Here is a 22,805-nt window from a genome sequence, read left to right as displayed (position 1 = left end):
TGGATGAGCCTGCGCGCAGGCGCCTAACTCAGAGACGTCCACAGCACGTGCATCGAGCAAATCCTGGATCCATCGCAGACGCCCACTTTGACGGCGGATATATTTCTCAAACATACGCGTGCGCATGGTACAGGTCGATAGATGCCATCCAAACATCCATGAACGTTACAAGTTTTGAGGTTTCCGTTCCACGGAGAGACCGCTGTACAGTGTAATGTTGGCGATTCACGCCCATGCATATAGGTCATATATATAGGTCACGGGATCACTACTGCACTTGGACATCATCCCGTATCTTTCGAGGGCTTCAGATCGAATTGGCTGTCCTCGGCTACTACCCCGATCTCTTACTCGTTGTGCTCTCCCCATGGCCAGCTTGCATCCAAGTCCATTTGGATCCAGAGATCATCTGTCTGAGCTCAAACATGGCGACGTACCGTATTCTCGCCCTAGCACGCCCCATGGAGGCCATCCGCTCCAGATAGGTTGGCTTGGTCTGGGAGCTATGGGCTATTACATGGCGAGAAGTAAGGCGATGACGGGACTCTACTTGACGTTGAAATTCAAACACCAGTCCTGTAGATCTCGCCAAGAATTTGCATTCCCACTCACCCTCCGGAAGCCTGCCGCTGCTCGTGTACAACCGCACCGTGTCCAAGTCCGAGAAACTACAGCAGGAGCTGGGAGACGAGAAAGTCCTTATAGCAGACACTCCGGGTCAGCTCGCGGTGGAATGCGATGTGATCATCACGAATCTTGCCAATGACGAGGTCGTCCGGGATATGTATCTCCAGTTCTCCGAAGCATTGACTGTGAGTTGACCCCCGGTTGCACCATTCGTCGCTAACCGTCGCTTGAAGAAATCCAAACCTTCGAAAGCCAAGATATTTGTCGAAACGAGCACAATATATCCCTCCTTGGCCGGAGAACTTGATTCCATCGTCTCTCGCGTTCCACTGGCACATCTAGTTACAAGTCCAGTTTTTGGCGCTCCGGCTGCTGCTGACAAATCGCAACTGATCATCGTTATGTCTGGAGATTATCGATCAAAAAAGGAGGTTGCTTGGTTGCTCTGCCCTGCCGTCGGGCGGAAAGTTGTGGACTTGGGAGGTAACCTTGAGAAAGGTTTGTTCTCTTTTACCGGTCACGACAGCGGTGAAACACATGCCCATAACATATACACAGCTCCAACTTTCAAGCTGATCGGAAACTCCATGATCCTTGGCTGTCTAGAGGTTATGGCGGAATCCCTGACACTGGCGGAGAAGTCTGGCATAGGTGCCGAAGTTGCTACCCAATTCATCAAAGGTGATCACGGATACTGTTTCCGCTCTCCATTATGAAACTCAACATCACTGTTAGACTTGCTGCCTGCTCCACCGTATGTGATTAAGTGTATCGGCGGATTACTTCTTAACGCGCGGCAACGCTCTCCAGGCTGGTTGCATACAGCGAAAAGATGTTGCATGACCAATTCGACGGAACCAAGGGTTTTGCTATCGATGGAGGCATAAAAGACGCAACGTGCGTCGTCTTAATGCGAAAGCGGAATGCTGCTCAGTTATCATCTGTAGTCATATCCGCAAGCTGACCACACAGCACGATTGTCCCATGCCGGTCATCGACGCTGCACATGGGCATCTCCTCACTGCCCGCGCTTTGCACCACAACCAGAAGCTCAAAGGCACGGCGCACTTCGGCACCCTTGACTGGAGTGCAGTTATCGCGGGCACTCGCGTTGCCGCCGGTTTAGATGGCTTCGACAGCCACAAGGTATATATTGTTCTCATCAGCTACGGCGGCGGCACTCAATTATCTGCGCTCAGCACCAACGAGTCGTTCGGGAAGATTGAATACAGGCAAGAACGTTGGTTGAAGCAAGGCCAATTGTGAATGGCAGATTCCCCGAGTCCGAAAAACGCTGTGACACCCGATGTTTCTCTGCGCTAAGAATAACTGTATGTTACATGTACTGCCGCAAATAGATCCGATCATTGAGAAAGGTATTTCCCGAATCGTGCGGACGCCGCTTGACGACAGGGGCTTTTTCCGCGCCTCTGATGGCTTCGTCGGTTCGCCGATTTATACGGAAGCCGTCCGTGGAGCGCAGACAACTCATGTCCTGTCGTCTCTCCTATCAGCCCGATTTCACGCGTTGACGCTCCGACCAAGATGACCACTCCTGAGACGTTCTCGTTTTTGCACTTCTCGCTATCAGGCCAACATGTCATCTTTTCTTCAATAACCTTGGATTCGGCATCGAATGTGGCTCTTGCGGCATTGATGACGGCAGTGATATGTCTTTTGGAAAGGTAACCTTTCTTCCTTGTGCCTAGTAAACAGTCGTTCACGGGAAGCCTAGATTACTGGCCTGCGCTCAAGCAAAACAATGGACGCCGTGTCAGGTCCTCAGAAGTTCCCAAGCAACTCTTGCAATGTGGCGTGCTGCTACTTTTGGGGCCACGACATCTCTGCGATTGTGTGTGCATCTCAACGAATATAAAAGCTAAGGCGCTGATTGTTTGTTACAGGATATATATGCTAATTGCCATGACATTTCATGCAGGGTCTGTCGAGGATGTCGTCCGATGGCATACATTTCCGGCACTGACACCGTGCGCAGGCTTATACTCACCATTGTCACATCGCTCTCTCTGGGACAGTTTCTGATCGAGTATCGAGACGTTCATGATAAGGATTTGCTTCCGGACGCGTGAGAAGGACCGTTATTGCTATTTGCGTTTGCTCACATCACGAAAACAGACATGGACATGCATACACCTCGCTACCTTCTGAGTCGTACGCGCTGAAAAACCCTGCACTATCATCGAGCGAGCAGTCAGACTCAGGTCTCGCTCCTATGTATCGCGATGTACCCGCCTCTCCCGCGCCTCTCCCTTCATCGACTCCTCATCGTTCGAGGACAAGACCGGAAAGTATCTTCATACATCCTAACGAGTCGAACATCGCACGTGCGGATGCTGTCGCGCTTCAGCTTGGCCTTAGCGGCGCCACAGACTTTGTCAGCAATGCAGGTCTCGTCGCCGGTACTGCCTCGGCCGGAGTAGGGCAGTGGGAGACAGGAAAGGGCAAGGATTTAGCGAGGGCATTGCTGAGGCCAAAGTGAGCGCCCTGGCCGAATGCCGATTTGACATCCGTGATATGTTCGCTGTGTTCGACCTCGCCCCTTCGTGGTTGCAGGGCAACCAGTATACCTTCTACGTACGCTATCCTCATCATTTGTCACCAATCTGTCATAGAATGTAGTCTTATTTACTCCTTTCAAACTCTCTAAACTGCGGAAACCTATCCTGGCCGACGGCTAGGAGGGCTGGGCCCAAGGGCGAAAGACAACTGTTCACATACATAACCGCACCTCTAAATACGTAGAAAGATGTGTCCATACTGGTCACTTGCTCAGCGATCGGCCTCTGGAAAAATGTTTGGACATAGCGAGCGTTGTTTTGAATGTCCCACCGAATGCGTAAGCTGTTTCGGGACTTTTCATATTATACATTCGATGCTTTTCGGGGGCCATGGAACCCGACGAAGCATGTATACGTAAATGCCGGATTTGCCTTGCAATTGTGGTTGTCGGATTTTTCGCGTACCTGTTAGCTCATAGGGCAACGCTGGCCCTTTCATCCGGACGGCCTCAGGGAGAGTTGAATTTTGTTACGATTCATTGATTCGATGTGCATGGATTGCAGGAAAGCGTAGCAGGGCAAGTTGGTAGAGGAAAGTCCTGGAATAATGGCGAAGAATGGCGATCTCCGCTCATTCGCACGTGGATCTCTGCACGAGGCAGTATGGCCGTGGCACGGCCATGTTCCGCCATGTTCCGCCATAGGCGGCCCTTGTTCCTTCGCTGGTGGCCACGCCTTTCCAGCGATACAGTAAGTCTATCGCTGTCTATCGTTTTCTGCCCCACGGGCACATTGTAATATGAAACTGCTCGACATCTCCCAGTCCCGGCCAGCACTAGACCTTGACCAGTACTGTGTGTACTTGGTGTATATTGTCCTTACTCTCCAGATTGCCTTCGCTATCGACGATCTTCCACCGGCAGGACCGGGCGCTCTGGCCATGCGTCATCGCCCTCTGGTTCTCGACACGGCTTCCTTCCCCCGAAAATTTGTTATCTGCCGGTAAACGGCCATTGCCACAGCCTCGTGTAGACGAGTGCTTATAATGAACGCGTGGCTTTGGCCCTGGTGTCTTTGTCCTGGACCATTCAAGTTCAATCGCACCACGCCCCTGCAAGGTACGCAACTCTCATACCCATTGTACCGTTGTTCACTCAACGTTAGAGCACCTCAGATGCGCGCGGTCATGATCCTCTCAGCAGTCTTCGCTCTGCTTTTCGTCGCTTTAGCCGCGGCGTTGCCGCCCACCGGGACGACAATTCAACGCATTACAGGGCCCTATGCTGCACGCGCTGCCGCTGCTCCGGCATCGTCCTCGTCGCCCTCTGCTGTCCGACGCAGCCCTGCCAGGCGCGACGTTGCGGTCCAGAACAACCTGGTTGCTCCTGATCTCTCGACATTCCTTTGCCCAAGCGACACCCACGCTTGTCCCATCGACAACTCTCCGATGCCCGCTACGCTGCTCGACTGGATGTACGAATGTGTGGATTTCGCTACCGACCTCACGTCGTGCGGAGGATGCTCTGCGCTTGACTCAAGGTATGAATGTCTTCCGGACATGCCCTCTGTCCAGAGCTATGGGCTGATTCGGATGATAACAGCCGTGATTGCACTGCGATTCCCAACGCCCTTGCCGTATCCTGCGTTCGAGGCGGCTGCGCGGTGCAGTCCTGCGAGCCGGGATATATCCCCAGCGCTGATGGCAAGACCTGTCTTAGCGTTGGAACGCAGCTGTAAATGGAAGCTTGCTACCTGCACAACATGCGCCCCGCTCCGGCCGGGCGTCCTCGGGACGAGTCCAACGATTTACCCAGCGAACCACGGCGCCTAGAGTCACAAATAGCGATCAGCTCGCACAGGGCCATCCGCACGGTCCTCGATGCACCTCATGACGCGGCCTATGATCACAATCAGGTCTAAACAGTAAATAAAAACCACTCAATTACCACGGCGATTATTTGGGACGCTCTCGAACTCTCGTTGTCGTATGATCACCTTGCTCTAACTATAGACTTTCTATTCGCCACCACGACTAGAGACTGTACTACCTCACGCCCCACCTCATGGCGCTATGATCTGGGCAGCGATTCTCCGAAGGCAGAGAACATGTATCCTTTTCCAGCCCTCATGGACAGTTGTATTTCACCTGGGGACAGTTTAGGCTGTTGTAATATTCATTTTTTGTACGAGCTCGGATATTCCCATCGCTTTTCTGTCCGGTTATGTACAAACTGCCATTCATCCTACTCATCCTCCACCCGCAGCGCGTCTGATTTGCTCGCCGATGTAGTCTGGAAATGATGATTGGGACTCAAGTATCAACGATTCACGATCACGTGTTATAGCGTTCATTGCCTCCCCAAGCGCTCTTTGGTCAGGTTTAATAGTTGTGCGCGACGGGCCTCAGCTGTAGTGATCCATGTCCGACGGCAGCGACTACGGAACGTTTGACACGGACTTTACCCTTTCCTTGGAGGACTATGCTAGCATTGATGCTATGACAGCTGCAGCCTACGCTTCGGCGTCTCTGACGAGTGGACCGTCCGTCGTGGTTGAACTGGAGTCAATGGCTGACGAGTCGCTTGCTCCGCCTCTCAAGACTCGATCCCATCGAGAACACTCGCGAGAGGGGAATGCGTATGCATGGCAGGAACGAAACCTGCGGTCGCCGTATGAGCAGTTTCGCTCGTGGAGGAAAGGATTCACCGTGACAGACCTTGTGGGTCCTGTATGGTGAGCGTCGCTGCAAGAGGCTGAGCTGCCCAAGCACTCAGCCTTTTACTTGGCTTTAGGTGCGAATTACAGTTTGATTACGGCCTACGACAGAGGCGCCATAGAAAGCTTGACGAACGCCCCGCTTCTTTCACGACTCATAAGGGCAAAGAAATCACCGTGGAACGGGACGTTGCTGTGGTAAACGATCGGATAACGAAGCGGGGGCAGGTGTGTCATTTCCATGACTCGATGCCGTGCCAAATACTAATGTTTCTTGTAGTCCGTGCACAAGGCCTTGGAGAAGGAAATCAAGCCGGAGGAGGTTCACGTCAAGGTTACGACAGATGAAGAACGATGGGCTCTGCGGTGTGGGACCATCACATCTTTATACAGAGCTTGGGAGGATCTAAACCACCATGTGCAGCATGTTGAACATGATCTCCAGCTTGGAAAGCCTCGAATCGATCGGATTTTGTGTGATTCAAGGTCGCCTATGTTGTCACCATAAAGCCACTCATACTGTTATTCAGCGAGAAATGCCTGTCTTCGGCATCGTTCATGGTCAAGTCGTAACTGGGATCATAGTTCGTGTCGCTTCAACTGCGGTATCATCCTGCGCGCTGATCACGCATGAATAAGGATGAAATACATCGCCGCCAAACGAATCCCTCTGTGGCGAAGGAATCGGAAATCTCGACATCGTCCTCCGTCTCCTCAGCTACCAAACGTTCGTCCACGTCACCGGAGGTCCAGCAGACTCCATCCAAACGACGTCAGAAACGCAGCAAACCATTACATGGGACGGGTTTTGCCGAGAGGGAAGATCAGAGCCAATCACAAGCAAAACTCCATGCATTCTTCTCGACCTCTCCGCGCAAAAAGATGCAGGGAGAAGACACACAGGAGTTGGACAACGAGGAAGCAGTGACAGGGGTGACTACGCTTGAGCGGATGGCAGGTGCAACGTGTTCGAGCGATCTGTCGGCTCTGCATGGGAACATCCAGACGAAGTTCGTGCTACATCTCTCGGACACCAAAACGCGCCATCGACCTGGGCTTCCGTCGCATGAGGATACCCTTCCTGCTCGGCTCCAGCTCATGCTATACCATCAATTGCTCTCAGCAGTTCTCAAACCTTGCGCGCAAGATTCGCGAATCCCAGATGACTTTGCTTTGTGCTCCCCTGAAGGAGGCTTCGAGTTCCCGCTGTTTTGGGAATTGGTGGGTGTCGACGATCGTAAACCGTTGTCCAGAGCTTTCTTGGAACAGGCAGCTCTGATTATACCTGGCCTTTTGGAGAACTATGGCATACCGCTTACGTCATCTAGCCCTAAAGCCCATTTTCGCCCAGACGCTGTTCATGTAGAAGATGCCGACTACTTCGTTCTTTCGCTTAATTTGGAGAACGTGGTTCAAGCATGGAGAGATGCGGTACAAAGGCTTGATTTGGCCGTGGATGATAGAGGCACCGGAGGATTGGACGATGAATTGGAGATTGTCTACCGCAAGCCTGGGGTGAGCAGCCGGAGCGACCTTTTCTCCCATTCGGCGCGCCAGGAATCCCCGAAAATCGGTCCCGGAGATCGCGGTATACCACCAAATCATAGGACAGTTGCTGTGGAGGGCTTCACTGGCGACACCATCGCTCCCGAGGCCGTTGATTCTCGATGGGATCAAGACTTAGCGGCGGCGATATTGCTCTCGCTCCAGAGTCAGGATGGTATATCCGTGTCCGGGTCTCTTGATACATCGGCTGGTACATGTACCGCAGATGTCCGGCCGACTGGTGATCTGGCAGATTCGGGTGCCACAACTGACACTGCGAAGGTTCGCAGTATGACACGTAGCCACTCGTCGGCAAGCCTGCACACTCAGTTCGCCGGAGACGCTGAAGGTAGGATTCAGCGCTAGATCCTTCGTACTCGGCTCATTGCGGGGCATCACAGAATTGAAACGAGAAGAAGTGGACGCTATGAACGAGGTCACTGAGCCCTTGCTTTCCGACCTTCACATCGTTGGCAGGAAGATGTTTCGGTTTGACGGTGAGATGCTTGACAGGCATCTGCAGACTGTGCTAGAATGGTGGCATGGCCGACGTGAGCCCCGCGGGGTGGAGGTGGAGAACAGCGGGCGGTGTTTGTGAGTTACTTATCGTGGGGCTCTGCAGAGACGATGTCTGACGCGTATGCAGCACATGCGAATATCGCAGTGGGTGCGAATGGCGAGAGCGCAAAGCGGAGGAGGCGCGCCAGCTGGTCGCGGCCAGGAGGGCGGCACGTGATAATCTGGCGTAGCAGATCTGCGAGTGGCTGTGCTGCGGGTAGCGCGGCGCTGAACTGACGTCTCGGTCGAATCGTACCACCGCCAGAGAAATCGGCCATGGCACCGCAGACGCCCGTCTGGCGGGGATGGGCCCACTCTCCTCTTCCCACCGCGTTAAAGGTGGTCGCTCCCTCTCTGGACACCCCGCTGCCGCCGATCGGTTCGCCATCCCGCGCGCGCATCCTCCCCTTTCGTTGCTGCCGTTCCGCTCGATCAGCAGTATGGCCTATAAATCATAGTTCATATCCCGGCAGCACGACAACTACACTTGACGAGCTATTCCATCGATCTCCAGCCACAATCAACATTCACTGACGACCCCTAACGACTCGCACGATACCGCGATGCAGCTCGCGGTCAGCTCGAGCTGCCGCGTCGAAATCCCCCCTAAAATGATCGCCTTCTGCCTTGCACTCGCTTGGCTCCTGTTTGTGAGCTAAACCTGACACGGGTATCGTATTTATACTCACCGGCACATAGGGCATACTCTTTGGCGCTCTTCGGGTCATCCTCCCCGTCCTGAGAGATTATCATGCCATAGATATTCCTGCTCGCTTGCGTGAGGCGGAATCATCCCGCCAGGCGAAACAGGCAGGATCTGTCCCAACCAAACCCCCCATGCCGAAGCGCGTGACGTTCCTGGTTATTTCTGGCGCCCAACAGCGTCCGACGTTCCCGGTCGAAACACCCTCACCTCGTCGAACCGCCTTCAATCTTCCCAACTTCGCTATGCTTTCCCGTGCACGGAGACCCGCACTGGCTGTCAGGCAGAGCAACAATGCGGAACCAGGACGGCCCCAACTCTTTCGTCTATCGTCCTCGCGCATGGCATTCACGCGCGATGACAGCAAGAGGACGTCGGCGGCCGCAAACGAGCTCTTCATGTCCAGCGCAGGCGCGTGCTCCGATGTCATCGACAACAGCACCAAAAGTTGCGCTTCGTCTGTTACCACGACCACCTCATGCGAACCCTTGACACCGGCCAGCGACGAGTCCATCAACTTCGAGCGGATCCCCTATTCTAGGCAGAGCTCAAAGCCATCTTTCGTGCGACGCATGAAGCTGCAAATGCCCAAGGTCTTGAAGGGCAATAAGTCTCCGCTCGAGCCCCTCTCTGGTAGGTCCAGTTCCGAATGTGAGATTGAGTCGGTCTAATCGTTACGTGCAGTCTCCCTTTCTCCTCAATCCACGTCCTCTCCCATCACCCCGGTCATGTCTCGTCTGCCGTCGACTTCGGGCTCCATTCGTCCCAATCGCACAAACCCGTACTCGCCCCCTTACAACGCGCCTATGCCGATCCCGGGCAAACGCCCATTTTCGAGAACGTTATCTTCCATCGGCGGCATCGGCGCCAGCACCAGATATTCTATCGCCGGAGATAGTGGACGCAAGCTACACAGGTCCCTTAACACGGAAATCCAGAGACGCGCGAATACGAAACCCAGGCATTATTCTGTAGACGCGAGCGACCTCAGGGACAGGCTGAGCTCTTTGATTGAAGTCGATGGTAGAGATCCTTAATGCTCCACTGCGAGCTCTGACTCAGTTATGACATATCTATTTCATCCGTATAATATCATCGCCCTCGCATCATAACGCATAATCCCAACTCGCATCATGTACCCATATATGCATCAACGTATAAGTCAAAGCAACATCGTTTCTTGTCGGCGTCGTCATTAATTCTGTGGCAAGAATATCGCGGCATTCCTTGACTATCTGATAGTGGGCATGGCTGATATACTGAGCAGACTGAAGTAAGGCTTGGTTGAGCAACAACATTTAGCTTGTGCTCGAAAGACCATCTCCTTCCAGCAAAGCGCAGATAGCGCGCGAAACAGGACTATCCTCCCCGCTGCTTAGGGAGTTCCCTTCTTCAATGCACAGCTGCAGCTGCGCATCCAAGAGGCGCCTATATGTTAGTCAGCAAATGAGAATCGAGCTCGGTAATGGATGGCACTTGCCGCAGATGGTTGACCAAGACACCAATTCGCGGCCACGCTTTCAACTTCACCCATCTTTCCTTGTCGCCCACGACCAAACCGCCGCCGATGTGGTTGATTGTCACAGGCCCACCGAACAGGAGCAATGCGTACGTTGGCAGCTAACGAATCGAATGAGCACATTCAAGGTGCTCGATAGGAGCGCCTCACCTCGGTGGCATCGCGCAAGAACACCTTGGAGGTACGTGCTTTCTGGAAGTAGGCTAAGAAATGCGACTTCCAGATATTGTTCTTGAACAGGACGGAGCTCGGGTGGAGGAAAACTCGCTCTGAGCCGGCGTCTACGTCGAAGAACAGGTATTCCTTCGCTACGTTTTCCCGCTGTACAGCTGTGGCAACCATTAGCTGGCCGTACAGATTCGGGTGCACGCGCGCCGTGACACTCACTCCCTGCTTGAACCTTGTCGAATTTGATGGCGGACTGGGGAAGGGAGACACGCGCAACACGCGGCCAGAGGCCGCCTAGTATAACAGCCTTTACAAGGTTCTGGTTCGCACGATTTGCATTGAGGGTTGGATCCGCAAGATCGCTCCCGAAAGCAACGAAACCGATGGACGACAAGGCGCCGAGCAGATCGCTTCGAAGGGACGTGATATCGCGAACAGTCGATGGAGAGATGAAGTTCTATGCCTCAAGATCAACGAGGGCCTGTTGAATTTGCGGGCTCAACGCACCTCTGTGCAAAAAACCTTCATTGCGCCCTCGCCTTTCCCTTCTGAGCGGAGTTGCATACATTCTTCGTATGCGCGCACGTCAGTCAGCAAATCGCTGCCTCCAGCGGCAAATCGTGCCCGCGATCTAAATTGGGTGTCAGGTTAAATCTGGCGAAGACCAATAGATGGACTCCTGCCGTGACGCCTCGTCCCGTTGATCTATCGGGCTCAAAAACAGTGGTTTCGACGAAAGGCAAGCGGCCACCGTGAGCACAGGATCCAAGCATCGGAATACAGTAGCTAAGATCAGCATCTGGACGTGACAAGTGAGTAGTGAGTCACATAGTCTCAGCTTCCATTTGACGCACCTTTCCCAATCGTAAATCGAGGGGTAACATTGACTGAAGGTATGTTTCTCAGAGAAACAGTGCCCGCGGGGTCAGCCAACGACTTACCATATACCTGCCTAGGGCGGTGAGCTTGTTGTCTTCATCCACGGCACCTAGCTGGCCCAGGATTGACCACGCCTTGTCTAGCGCATCGACTTTCGGAGGATCGATCGCCTGCGACAAGAAAGCCTGAACTAATGGTCAGTCTGCGCATTCCTTCGCGCCAGTTTGCAGACTACCTTTGGATCTGCATCCTCTCGCATAGATTTGATAGTGAGTAGGACACTTTCGAGGGGTACGCGCAAGATTTCCGGTATAGGGTATTTGCCCATTTTCGCCTCTTGCTTCCGACTGTAGACCTTGTAACACACACCCGGTCGCGTTCGGCCAGCACGACCGCGCCTTTGTCGCGCGGCAGCACGTGTAACCCACTTCTCCTCGAGTAAAGACATTCCAGTGGCAGGATCATAACCGGTCTCCTTGACCTTGCCACAATCCACTACGTAGATAACGTCGTCGATAGTGATAGACGTCTGTAGACCGCATCACCATGATATTGCGTTCAAATGCAGAAAAAAAAATGGCTGACCTCAGCAACATTAGTGGCTGCTATTATCTTCCATTTCCCCGTCTTTCCAAAAACCGCGCGTTGTTCGGCACTCGAGAGATTGGCATGAAGAGGGAAGAAATCCGCGTCGGTTCCGGCCAATATGCTGCGTAGGACCTGGATACATTGCCGGATTTCTTGTACACCGGGTAGGAATATAAGCACGCCACCCTTCACGGGAGCAGTTGTGACGATGTATTTAGTTATCGCTGCGACAAGCTGAGTACAACGTAAGCGCGAGGGGAATAGGGCCGTATATGAGATTGGTTCGCACCTGGAAATCGATCCTTTCAGACCGAGCAACGTACTGTAGGACGTTGGCATCCAGGGTATCATCCTCGTACTCTTCCTTTAGTAGCTTGATTTGCTCTTTGCTGCGTGCATTCCGACCTTGGAGATTCGCAGGAAGTCGATAATCGAGGCGGCCGATGAAGTCTTCCAGATACCTAGCGCAGGTCAATGCGCGTCAACTAATAAAAAATCTGAAATCCTTACATGTCAGTAACTGGGTGGGTAAAGCCCGGTATCATCAGCAAAGGAGCACCGCCGAAATACTCTATGAATCGTTCATGATTCACTGTAGCGGACATCAGTATTATCTTGAGCTTATTGTGCCGTTGCAACAGCCCCTTCAATTCCAACAGCAAGAAATCACTATCAACAGAGCGCTCGTGGACCTAAATCGCTTGTGAGCGCCCTGCAGCATTCATTGGCTACAAGAACCCTCACCTCGTCGATGACTACGTGCGTGACATCGTCGAGACTATCGCCGGCCGCAAGACGTCGCAGGACGACACCGGTGGTACAAAACAGGAGTTTCGTGTATTTGCTTTGCTTGTTTTCGCCTCGAATAGCATATCCAACACTGCCGTCTTCGATACGCTCAGCAGAGACGCGAGCAGCAACACCGATGGCAGACAGGCGGCGGGGTTGTGTGACCACAATGGAGGCGCTCGCTCCTTGCTTTGAAAGGATCAGGTGGTCAAGGATAAATTGGGGAACTGCGAATCGTCAGTCACGATGATGCCACGGAGGATTGCGGAAGAAGCGTGCTGACGCTGCGTAGTTTTGCCGCATCCTAGGTGGTCCACTTCAGCATTATTGATTACCACGAGTGAATGCGTATCCCACCAGTTTCTCCGACAACGACGACAACACGATTGGTCTCTAACATGTCGATGAACCGATCCTTGACAGTGAATGCTGGTAATTTCTCTCGAATCGCAAACATAGCCGAGTATTTGTTACTGTGGCACAAATTTTGAAATTCCTGGAGGATCTCGGCGTCGGTACGGGGATCCCGAGTTGGTGTTCGCCTTTGCTTCCGTGACTTGTTCCGTGCGACGTCCTGGCGTGATGCAAGCTCGCCTTCCGCAGATTTCTCAAGCTGTGGCAAGAGGTGCTTCAAGACAGTAGTGATCTCGGGCGGTCCCTTGTCTTCCAGTATAGTCCATTCTTGGTCGAGGAATCCGATGGAGGTAATAAGGAAACCCACGCCATTTTCGGCCACTTCGCCCGTCCGGCATGCATGAATCAGTCGCGCTAGAAGATGCAGCCGGAGGTAGGCTGGCACCGACGGGGACGCGATGTACATGGGAGGCGGGTTGGAGCAATATAAAGCGGGGGAATGGCTTTCCACAAGCAAGTGCAGTTGCCCCCCTGGAGTGGAATACAAAGGAACAACGAGCTCGCCATCAGAGAAGAATGCGCCCGTGCCCTCCATGGAAATCTCGTCGACAATTGCATCCTCGTCACCTTCGGCATCGTCCACTTGAACTGCTACATCTTCTCCCACGAGTCGCGCATTCAACGTCTGTAAAAGGGTACTCCAAGTGAACGACGAACTTCCGTCTTCGATAACCTTTTCGACGGCTTGTACGGGAAAACCGGCTATCTTGACGGCCTTCTCTTGCATCCAACGAGTCTTCAGATTATCAGTTGCACCATGAGTGGATGATACGAATGGATCCGAGGAGTTCCGGGAAGGCAAAAAGCGCTCCGGCAAGTCGCACTCCGGAACATGCAGGATGATATATTCAATGCATGCCTGCAAGGGAGGCCATGACGAGAGCAATGTCGAAGTCAATGATGAGGGCTGAGACAGCGCCTGCGTTGCCTTCCTAGCTTGCGGTGCGGTGAATCCCAGGGTCTGAAGCTGCTTTAAGACATCCGCCTTTCCTTGCTCAGATATAACAAGAGGATCTTCGATGCTTGCTTCTGGAAATGAAGCTATTCCCTGAGATTCATCGGCATCAGGGTTTAGGTCAGGTGCTGGAGTACCTACCTGCTTAACCGCGTCTTCGACGAGATCACGCAAAGCTCCTGCCATGCGAACTTCTGGAGCCTGCGCGAATTCGGGAGAGGCAGCCTCTCGAGGCTTTATCTCTGTTTTATCCGCAACGCTGTCCCCGCGCTTCTGCGTAGCTTTAGCCTGACGCTCATCAACTTCCTTCCGAGCCTCAAAAGGGTCAGCATAGTACATCCATTTCTGGTGTTCAGGACAATTTCTGTGCTCGGTCGCCAGCTCATTCCAGTACTCTCGGGGTCCCGGGGGAAGAACACGATTGAGCTGAATGCCGTTGCAGAACTGAGAGAGGTCTATTTAGGACAAGATCGATATGGTCCAGTAGCAACATGAAACCACGAACGCGATAAAGAGCATACGTCGCACCCCAGTGACGAGCTTCAATAGCAGAGGGGCGGAAGTACGGGGGATGCGGTTCCAAATGGACTGACTCCGTTTCAGATTTTTTGTTATTCCATCTCCTCAGGGTAACGGAAAACGAGAATTTGTCACCCTGCTGCCGCTGGGACTGCTTGTCAGATCCACATGTACCGCACCACAATAGGTACACTTACGGTATTGACCGAGGGCTTATCCCAGCCCTGTTTTTGGCATCGTTCCTGCAGCAATGCTAACGGGTATTTGGAGCCAGGAGGGAAGAGCGACTTCTTATCCGGATCAACGGTGGTCTCCGTCTTCGGCGCCGGCTTTGACGACTTGGAACTATTCCCAGAGTTGCCAGACTTAACAATGCCGCGCTTGGGGGGCATGGTAGGAACACGACAAACAAGCGGTTTGTAGAGTGACTCTCGGTAGTCATCGTGGATCAGAGCGAAGTTCGCGGACCCGGTGTTGCTTAGTAAGCCACCTGCTCTCTCTGGTTGCCCATGGCCGACGCTGACCTCTACAACCTCGAGTTCCTGTCGCTCGTTAACAAGATCACACAAGAAATCAACAATCACACTGGCTACAATGACAAAACGCTCGCCGAATTCGTCATTGCGCTCCATGACACCTCCAAGACCCTGCCGGAGTTCAAGCAGAAACTGCAGGAAGCCGGCGCCGACTTCCCTGACTCCTTCGTAGAAAACATTGACCGTCTCATTCTCAGCATGCACCCGAGGCACAAGAAGAAGTCGAAATCAAAGAAGGGGAAGGGGAAATCGAAAGAGGCCGATGTCAATGGCGTGACCGAACTCGACGAGCTGGACAAGAAAAAGCGCATGTTCCCCGGGCTTTCCAAACCTGATCAGGAGTGGCAGCCGTCTGTTACCAAGGATGCGTTGATGCAAGAGGTTGATGATATGATGGCTGCCTTCGAAGGCGGTGCCAAGAAGGTTAGGGCAAGGGAGTCAGACGAAGAGAGGTCGCCGAAGAGGCAACGAAGGGAGCATCCGACATCTCCTCCTCGTAGGCGTAGTCCAAGCCCTCCACGTGGCCACCCGTATGATGATGGAGGTCGAGGTCGGCATTCCCAGCGCAATCGACAACAACTCGACGAGCGCCCGGTGCTTTATAAGATCTACGATGGCCGAGTGCAGGGGTTGAAGGAGTTTGGTGCCTTTGTCCAACTGGAAGGTGTTGTTGGACGCGTAGAGGGTGAGTTACTTCTGTTTTATCTTCGCAGAGTTGTCTGACGTCTCGGTAGGCCTCGTTCATGTCTCCAACATACAAACAGGCGCGCGCGCGAATTCAGCGTCAGATTTGCTCAGCAGAAACCAACCAGTCAAGGTCAAAGTGATGAGCGTCGCGGGAAGCCGTGTTGGTTTATCCATGAAGGACGTTGATCAAGTCACGGGCAGGGATCTCACCCCCCACCTACGAATCAAATCCGAGGCAGAGTTACTTGAGGAGGAGCGGCAGCACAGTCGCCTCGCCTCATCGGGAGCTAATGCCATTCCTGTGGGAGGGAGGGCATCCAGCGGAATAAACGAACCTGTGCGGTCAGCGAAGCGTCTTACCTCCCCCGAGCGCTGGGAGATCAAACAGCTTATCTCATCCGGGGCCATCGATCCATCAGAGTACCCGGAGCTGGACGAGGACTTCTCTAACACCATGGCCCGCGCAGAGGTCGAGGAGGACATTGACGTTGAAGTCAGGGAGGAGGAGCCGGCATTTCTGGCTGGGCAAACGAAGCGGACACTGGATCTCAGTCCGGTGAAGATTGTGAAGGCGCCTGACGGCTCTTTGAATAGAGCTGCTCTTGCTGGCGCATCGCTTGCAAAGGAACGGCGTGAGCTGCGACAGCAAGAAGTGAACGAACAAGCGGACTCGCAAGCCCACGACTTCAGCGCACCATGGTTGGACCCTATGTCGAAGGAGTCAGACCGCGTCTTCGCCCAAGACCTGCGCGGCAATCTACGAGGCCAAAAGGCGGGTACAGAGGCGTCATGGAAGCAAGCGACCTTCAACAAAGCGACCACATTCGGTGAAATAACAAGCCTCAGCATCCAAGATCAGCGCAAGAGCCTGCCAATTTATAAATTACGAGACCAGCTCATTGAAGCCATCAGGGCGGTATGTCTATCCCTCTTCTACCCGTACAATTTCTACTGACGCACGCGGTAGCATCAAGTCCTCATCGTGGTCGGTGACACTGGCTCAGGGAAGACCACTCAAATGGTTCAATACCTTGCCGAAGAAGGCTTCGCAGATCACGGGAGGATTGGGTGCACTCAGCCTCGTCGCGTCGCCGCCATGTCTGTCGCAAAGCGTGTCGCCGAGGAGGTCGGCTGTCGGTTGGGCCAGGAGGTCGGCTATACGATCCGTTTCGAAGACTGCACTAGTCCGGAGACGAAGATCAAGTACATGACGGATGGTATGCTGCAACGAGAGTGCCTCATCGATCCCAATGTTAGCGCGTACAGCGTCATCATGTTGGATGAGGCTCACGAACGGACGATTGCCACCGATGTCCTCTTTGGTTTATTGAAGAGTGAGTTTGCGCTCCTTCATGTCGAATACTATGTGCTGACCCCTCTCCCAGAGGCCATCAAACGCCGCCCGGATCTCAAGTTGATCGTGACATCTGCTACTTTGGACGCTGAGAAGTTCTCAAAATACTTCTTCGGATGCCCAATCTTCACGATTCCCGGTCGAACATATCCTGTCGAGATTCTCTACACCAAGGAGCCGGAATCTGATTATTTGGACGCCTCTCTCATCACGGTTATGCAGATTCATCTGTCCGAGCCGAAGGGCGACATTCTCCTGTTCCTCACAGGTCAAGAAGAAATTGATACTGCGTGCGAGATTCTGTATGAACGCATGAAGGCTCTGGGTCCCAAGGTTCCGGAGCTCATCATCCTTCCCATTTACTCTGCCCTCCCCTCTGAGGTTCAATCCCGGGTTTTCGAGCCAACACCAGAAGGAGCGCGTAAAGTCGTCATTGCAACTAACGTTGCCGAAACGAGCTTAACGATCCCGGGCATCTACTACGTTATCGATCCTGGGTTCTCCAAGCAGAACGCGTACGACCCGCGCTTGGGTATGGATTCGCTCGTGGTCATGCCAATCTCTCAGGCGCAAGCTCGACAGCGAGCGGGACGTGCTGGTCGCACCGGTCCGGGAAAGTGTTACCGCTTGTATACAGAAGCCGCTTTCCGGAACGAGATGTTACCGAATTCCATCCCAGACATACAGCGAACCAATCTGGCACATACAATCCTCATGCTCAAGGCTATGGGCATCAACGATCTTTTGTCGTTTGATTTCATGGACCCGCCTCCAGCCCAGACCATGCTGGAAGCACTGCAATCGCTATATTCGTTATCAGCCCTTGATGATGAAGGTCTGCTTACACCTCTCGGGCGGAAGATGGCAGATTTCCCCATGGAGCCAAAGGAGTCGAAGATGCTGATCGCCTCCGTTGAACTAGGATGTTCGGAGGAGATCCTCAGTATCGTCGCCATGCTTTCTGTGCAGTCGGTGTTTTACCGCCCAAAGGAAAAGCAGGGCCAAGCAGACTCCAAGAAGGCCAAATTCCATCAACCTGAAGGCGACCATTTAACTCTGCTCGCCGTTTATAACGGGTGGAAGGCATCAAACTTCTCGAACCCGTGGTGTTACGAGAACTTCATTCAGGCGCGAAGCATGCGGCGGGCGCAAGACGTGAGGAAGCAGCTCCTAGGCATTATGGACCGGTACAAGCATGACATCCTGAGCGCAGGCAGAGATTTCAACCTTGTTCGCCGCGCCATTTGCTCAGGGTTCTTCCGTAACGCTGCGAAGAAAGATCCACAAGAAGGCTACAAGACCCTCGTCGAAGGCACACCCGTTTACATTCATCCGTCATCTGCTTTATTCAACCGCGCCCCTGAGTGGTTGGTTTACCATGAGCTAGTATTGACTACGAGGGAGTACTGTCACAACGTGTGCGCGGTGGAGGCGAAATGGCTTGTGGAAGCTGCACCGCAGTTCTTCAAGGTTGCGGACGCAGCAAAACTGACCAAACGGAAGAAACAAGAAAAGATTCAGCCGTTGTACAACAAATACGAAAAGCCGGACGAATGGCGGTTGTCGAAAGTCAAGAGGAGCGCTCGTTCGAGTCAAACATTTGGATAATCGCATAACCTATGGTAGTTTACATTGTATATTGATAATGCGCCCGCTCATCCTCATACGTGTTTTCGCGTCGTTCTGGTCAATGTCGACGATGAAGGTGGCATGCCCCACCAAGCTGCGTTCCATGTTGCGACGTCGTCGAGGCAATGCGGCAGTGTTAATGGTGGGGTGTATGTGCTTTGCTCGAGTATTGCGCTATTCACGTTGTGCTAAAGGCATTCATCAGGTCTGCAAGCTTTCTGACGTCGCGATCGCATGAGGATATACCTTGCCGAAGCAGCCATTAGCGGACCGGTCTTTCATGTTCCATCTTGTAGACAGTCCTAACCGACGAAACGCATAGCGTCCGCTTGGACGTAGTACTTGGCAACCTCTCCCGCTTTTGTTGGGGGGGCATTGGGGTCCGGGGTGAGCATGAACGTCTGAGAGAAAACCCTCGCTTGGCCGTCGATGGACTTGCTCGGTGTGGTGGCAGGGTTGCCGGAAGGACCTCGACCGTGTACGACGGTCCCAGACACCGTTACGAGAAGCGAGGGTGGTTGACTTCCTACGGCACATCAACAGGTCATATTAGAGCAACTTGTTGCGAGACTTCGGAGCTCACCAGGAATGGGATGGCAGTCAAAGGATTGTACTTCATGTCTCGTGCTCGGCATGCTTTCGATGAGTTTCCTCATTTCGTCAGCGCCTTGAAAAGGCTTTCCATTCCAGCTGACCGTCGACGACGGGCGGTAGAAGTTGGGTAGGTCGGCTACTCTTGTCTTTGAATCGTATGTAGTATAGTATAGGTGCGTGAACGAATCCGCGGCTCGCGTAGCAATTTCGATGCTGCGGTCACTTTAGAATACATCTGGAGGAAGTCTTAGGTCGTACGCACTCGTCTTTAGTGAGCATCTTTGAGGAGGAAGATGACTATACACGAGGATCGTGAGTCGTGGCTGCCAGAACCATGATCGTCGGCGTAACGGTACAGCCACCTTGCCAATATGTCATCGACCCTCCGCGTCTGTACGCTCAACTGCTGGTACGTTCGCAGCATTATCGCTGCAGTGCACGGATGACACCCTCACAGGGGTCTCAAGTTCGTTGCAAAAGACCGCAAAGAGCGCATAGCAGCGATAGCTCGTGTGCTCAGCGAATCTGACTACGACGTGATCGCTCTGCAGGAGCTATGGGTCTCTGCTGATTACGCCCACGTCCGTACCGCCCTCGCGAAGAATCTACAGCATGCAAAGTACTTTTATAGGTATGCATCGATCATACGTCTGCTGGCTATCAGGTTTTGATGCGGATACCCACGAAAGTGGGGCACTAGGGTCGGGCCTGGCATTGTTCTCCCGCTGGCCAATTCTAGCAACATCTGTCCATCCATATTCACTCAACGGCTCGCCTATCGACGTAGCCGGAGGAGACTGGTTTGTTGGGAAGGCTGCTGTCAGCGTACTCGTCGAACATCCCGCGCTAGGGCAGTTGCAGATATTCAATACACATGTGAGACCCTCTTCAAAATGCTCGCCTATACGCCATCTGACAGGATTTATGCCAGCTTTTTGCTAAAGGCGGGGAATTGGGCCCTGAGCATCTTCGGGCACATCGTCTGATAAATGCATACGAGATCGCCAAGCTAATAAGACAAGCTGCCCAGCTTGGCCGGAATGTCATTGCCATGGGCGATTTTAATAGTACGCCGCAGTCGCTCCCAGTGAAAATCATCATGGAACACACCGGGACGCACGACGCATGGTTGGTGACGCATCCGGGAGACAGTGGTAAATGTTCAAATCCTCAAGGGCACCATGGAGATCTGACTGGGCACAGGTTACTCGGACAATGGAGCAGAACATGCAGTCCTGCACCACGGAATCACCGCTGATTCCCCCCTAAACACGTATGCTGATCCAGCTCCGAAAAGCGAATATGTTCGTCAGCACCGGGGTAAACGCCTAGACTACATCTTCTACCGCGGACCCCTCCAGCATCCGGGCACGCACGTAGCATTACCTTCTGAAGCCCAGCAAGGAGGGACCCTGCCGGCTGCATCAATACTTGATCGGGCCACACTTCGATGCGCGTCCGCTCAGGTATTGTTGACCGGACTGGTGCCTGGACGTTCGCATTCATACTCAGATCACTTCGCTCTTGAAGCCATCTTTGAGATCGTACCTACATCTATCTCGAAGTCGAGGACGGCTAATACCACAACGGCACAGAGCTGGACTTTTTCCGAAGATACCGGTAGCTTGGACAGCGAGGATGTCTGGCGCGGACAACCGAGTAATTCCAAAACGCCTATCTTGTCGGTTGAGTCTATCGATGCGACGATTCACGCTCTTACCACCGCGTATCGGCATTCACTCTCTACGCATCGCCTCTACCTCGTCACGTTTGTCTGTTGTATTGGTCTACTCATATGTATCGCCATCGGTATGTGGTTCAGCGTCGTCTATGACATTGGGGTGGTCAACTGATGATTTCACAGGCACGGCCTGGCTGCCGGTTCCATGGGTGAATCCGATCTTCATTCTTGCAACGGTTGCGATCAGTTGGCTGGGGACGACCATGCTATACATTGGATTTGTGTACGGCAGGTGGGAAGTCAATGCTTTGATGAATGTGGTGGAAGAGCTAGAAATTATCAGAGCGGGGTTGCTCAATTAGCATAATTTTGCAATCACTGTTATTCATCTGGGATCATTCGTGTGAGGAACATAGCTCGCGTCCAAGTAGTGACGTTCCGATGTCCAGCAGTCACTCCCAGTGAAAACGACCAATTTTCACCTGGGATGTGCGGGAATGCGACGTCGGAAGCTTGTAAGCGGACGGATGAGGGTGGTCACCAGAGGATGTGCGCGACTTCCGTTGCCGAGGTGCAATTTGCGGATCGGATTCATGGGAACATGCTCACAGGCGCGGACACCATATTCTGTGATATCGTCTACCAATCTATGCCACCGATTCTACATATCCTGGCTCATACGTAGCGTCTTGGCACTCCACTTCACAGTTTCTCTGAGTCGTACTAGACATGTGACCATGTTGGTTGGAGGCAGCACTGAGCTAACTCAACCTCCTTCGCTGACGAGCCAGCCTAATGCCTTTCTTGATACGATCAATCCGTCCCAGCTGTCGTCAGCTGTTCTGCGCGCTCTCTGTAACATCAACCCACTGTAACATACGCTGACTCGTCTTGCCACGACACCAAGCACAACTCATCCCGTACAGATCAAGATGACGCGTCAGGCGAGATGCCGGGGTTCTTGGCCTTGCCTTCTCGGCCGCAACGGACGCAAACGATCCCCGTCCCAACCGATGCCTCTGCGCCCAAACCACGCCCCAGAAAAGCGCGTTCTGCCACGCTACCCACCCCTTCCGTTCTGCACGAACTCAAAGTGCACGGCGCGATGCTGCGCATGATGCGTGCGATGGGCAGACATGGCAAACCGGTACACGTCGCCGTACACGATGCGTTGCGGAAGAACAAGGGGTACGAGCTCGTGCTGTGCGGGCACAGTCTCGGCGCCGGCGTCGCTGCGCTTCTCAGTCTCGTAAGTTTTTCACAACTTCCGCCTTCCGCGATCGAATGATCGTTAACGGAATACGCCCGCGTTAGTCCTGGGCAGACCCGAAGACTTGCCTCACAGTCCGCTCGAGCGGCCTCCCGGTCGGGAGAAGGGTGTCGGTCTACTGCTTCGCGCCGCCGTGCTTGACGGACGAGGCGCTCACGGTGCTCGCTGCGGACATGGTCACGTCCTTCGTGTACTCGACGTGGTATCGAGGCTGTCGCTGGGCTCGATCTGCGACATCCGGAACGCGGCGATGTGGTTGTGCGATGGGCAGAGTCGTGCTTCGTCCTCCAAGAAGGGTCGAGGAAAAGGGGACGAGCAAACAAACAACGTCGGGCAGAGGGACACGAAGGGAAAGGGCAGGGAGAAAGAAGCGGGGAGTCTCGCGCCGGAGGTGAAGGAGAGCAAGGGCAAGGGCTACAAGCGCGTCACGAAGCGTGCGCTCAGATTCCGCGCCGGCATGGGCAGCGCCAAGGACGCGGACTGGTTTCTAGCAATCCGGAAGACGCTCGAGGCGAACATGCAGCACGCAGACCTGTTCCCGCCGGGCGAACCTGGT

The 22,805-nt window shown here is 53.5% G+C and overlaps 5 protein-coding genes across 5 annotated transcripts in view; 4 read left to right on the top strand and 1 right to left on the bottom strand.

Moving 5' to 3' along the window:
* The first annotated feature begins 289 nt into the window (after positions 1-289).
* On the top strand, positions 290-1,993 carry PUNSTDRAFT_79748 (NAD(P)-binding protein). Its single transcript, XM_007378722.1, has 8 exons — positions 290-527; positions 583-812; positions 861-1,125; positions 1,186-1,308; positions 1,363-1,381; positions 1,438-1,524; positions 1,575-1,773; positions 1,827-1,993. The coding sequence occupies exons 1-8, from the start codon at positions 368-370 to the stop codon at positions 1,851-1,853; spliced, it is 1,110 nt and encodes a 369-aa protein (XP_007378784.1). The 5' UTR covers positions 290-367; the 3' UTR covers positions 1,854-1,993.
* Positions 1,994-2,207: 214 nt separating this feature from the next.
* PUNSTDRAFT_117524 (uncharacterized protein) lies at positions 2,208-3,280 on the top strand. The gene is made up of 5 exons (XM_007378721.1): positions 2,208-2,312; positions 2,363-2,479; positions 2,532-2,567; positions 2,624-2,713; positions 2,764-3,280. Exons 1-5 carry the CDS (start codon positions 2,284-2,286, stop codon positions 3,125-3,127), a joined length of 636 nt encoding a protein of 211 aa, XP_007378783.1. The 5' UTR covers positions 2,208-2,283; the 3' UTR covers positions 3,128-3,280.
* A 947-nt stretch (positions 3,281-4,227) lies between these two features.
* PUNSTDRAFT_95251 (uncharacterized protein) lies at positions 4,228-5,501 on the top strand. Its single transcript, XM_007378720.1, has 3 exons — positions 4,228-4,264; positions 4,321-4,685; positions 4,748-5,501. The coding sequence occupies exons 2-3, from the start codon at positions 4,321-4,323 to the stop codon at positions 4,881-4,883; spliced, it is 501 nt and encodes a 166-aa protein (XP_007378782.1). The 5' UTR covers positions 4,228-4,264; the 3' UTR covers positions 4,884-5,501.
* A 1,342-nt stretch (positions 5,502-6,843) lies between these two features.
* On the bottom strand, positions 6,844-14,890 carry PUNSTDRAFT_117522 (P-loop containing nucleoside triphosphate hydrolase protein; the record flags this gene model as incomplete). Its single annotated transcript, XM_007378719.1, has 22 exons — positions 6,844-7,755; positions 7,808-8,000; positions 8,053-8,614; positions 8,664-9,300; positions 9,352-10,095; positions 10,148-10,287; positions 10,337-10,515; positions 10,574-10,811; positions 10,862-10,985; positions 11,038-11,153; positions 11,209-11,241; positions 11,296-11,418; positions 11,469-11,762; positions 11,819-12,055; positions 12,111-12,282; positions 12,332-12,513; positions 12,566-12,837; positions 12,894-12,914; positions 12,968-14,072; positions 14,121-14,423; positions 14,485-14,634; positions 14,696-14,890. The coding sequence occupies 18 exons, from the start codon at positions 14,888-14,890 to the stop codon at positions 9,966-9,968; spliced, it is 4,014 nt and encodes a 1,337-aa protein (XP_007378781.1). The 3' UTR covers positions 6,844-7,755; positions 7,808-8,000; positions 8,053-8,614; positions 8,664-9,300; positions 9,352-9,965.
* Positions 14,891-15,007: 117 nt separating this feature from the next.
* Positions 15,008-22,805, top strand: part of PUNSTDRAFT_41287 (uncharacterized protein) — a gene marked incomplete at both ends in the record, with an annotated part of 10,962 nt that continues 3,164 nt past the window's right edge. Inside the window, 15 exons of the mRNA XM_007378718.1 lie at positions 15,008-15,719; positions 15,769-16,637; positions 16,689-18,644; positions 18,702-18,853; positions 19,027-19,425; positions 19,527-19,610; positions 19,657-19,707; positions 19,756-19,929; positions 19,988-20,174; positions 20,218-20,452; positions 20,502-21,107; positions 21,163-21,271; positions 21,388-21,494; positions 21,906-22,232; positions 22,294-22,683. Coding sequence (XP_007378780.1) covers positions 15,008-15,719; positions 15,769-16,637; positions 16,689-18,644; positions 18,702-18,853; positions 19,027-19,425; positions 19,527-19,610; positions 19,657-19,707; positions 19,756-19,929; positions 19,988-20,174; positions 20,218-20,452; positions 20,502-21,107; positions 21,163-21,271; positions 21,388-21,494; positions 21,906-22,232; positions 22,294-22,683 — 6,358 coding nt within the window. The remainder of the gene's footprint in view (positions 15,720-15,768; positions 16,638-16,688; positions 18,645-18,701; positions 18,854-19,026; positions 19,426-19,526; positions 19,611-19,656; positions 19,708-19,755; positions 19,930-19,987; positions 20,175-20,217; positions 20,453-20,501; positions 21,108-21,162; positions 21,272-21,387; positions 21,495-21,905; positions 22,233-22,293; positions 22,684-22,805) is intronic.

Source organism: Punctularia strigosozonata, assembly GCF_000264995.1.
Source record: "Punctularia strigosozonata HHB-11173 SS5 unplaced genomic scaffold PUNSTscaffold_1, whole genome shotgun sequence".
In the NCBI taxonomy this organism is placed as follows: Eukaryota; Fungi; Basidiomycota; class Agaricomycetes; order Corticiales; family Punctulariaceae; genus Punctularia; species Punctularia strigosozonata.
This window is presented reverse-complemented; position numbering and strand designations above follow the sequence as displayed.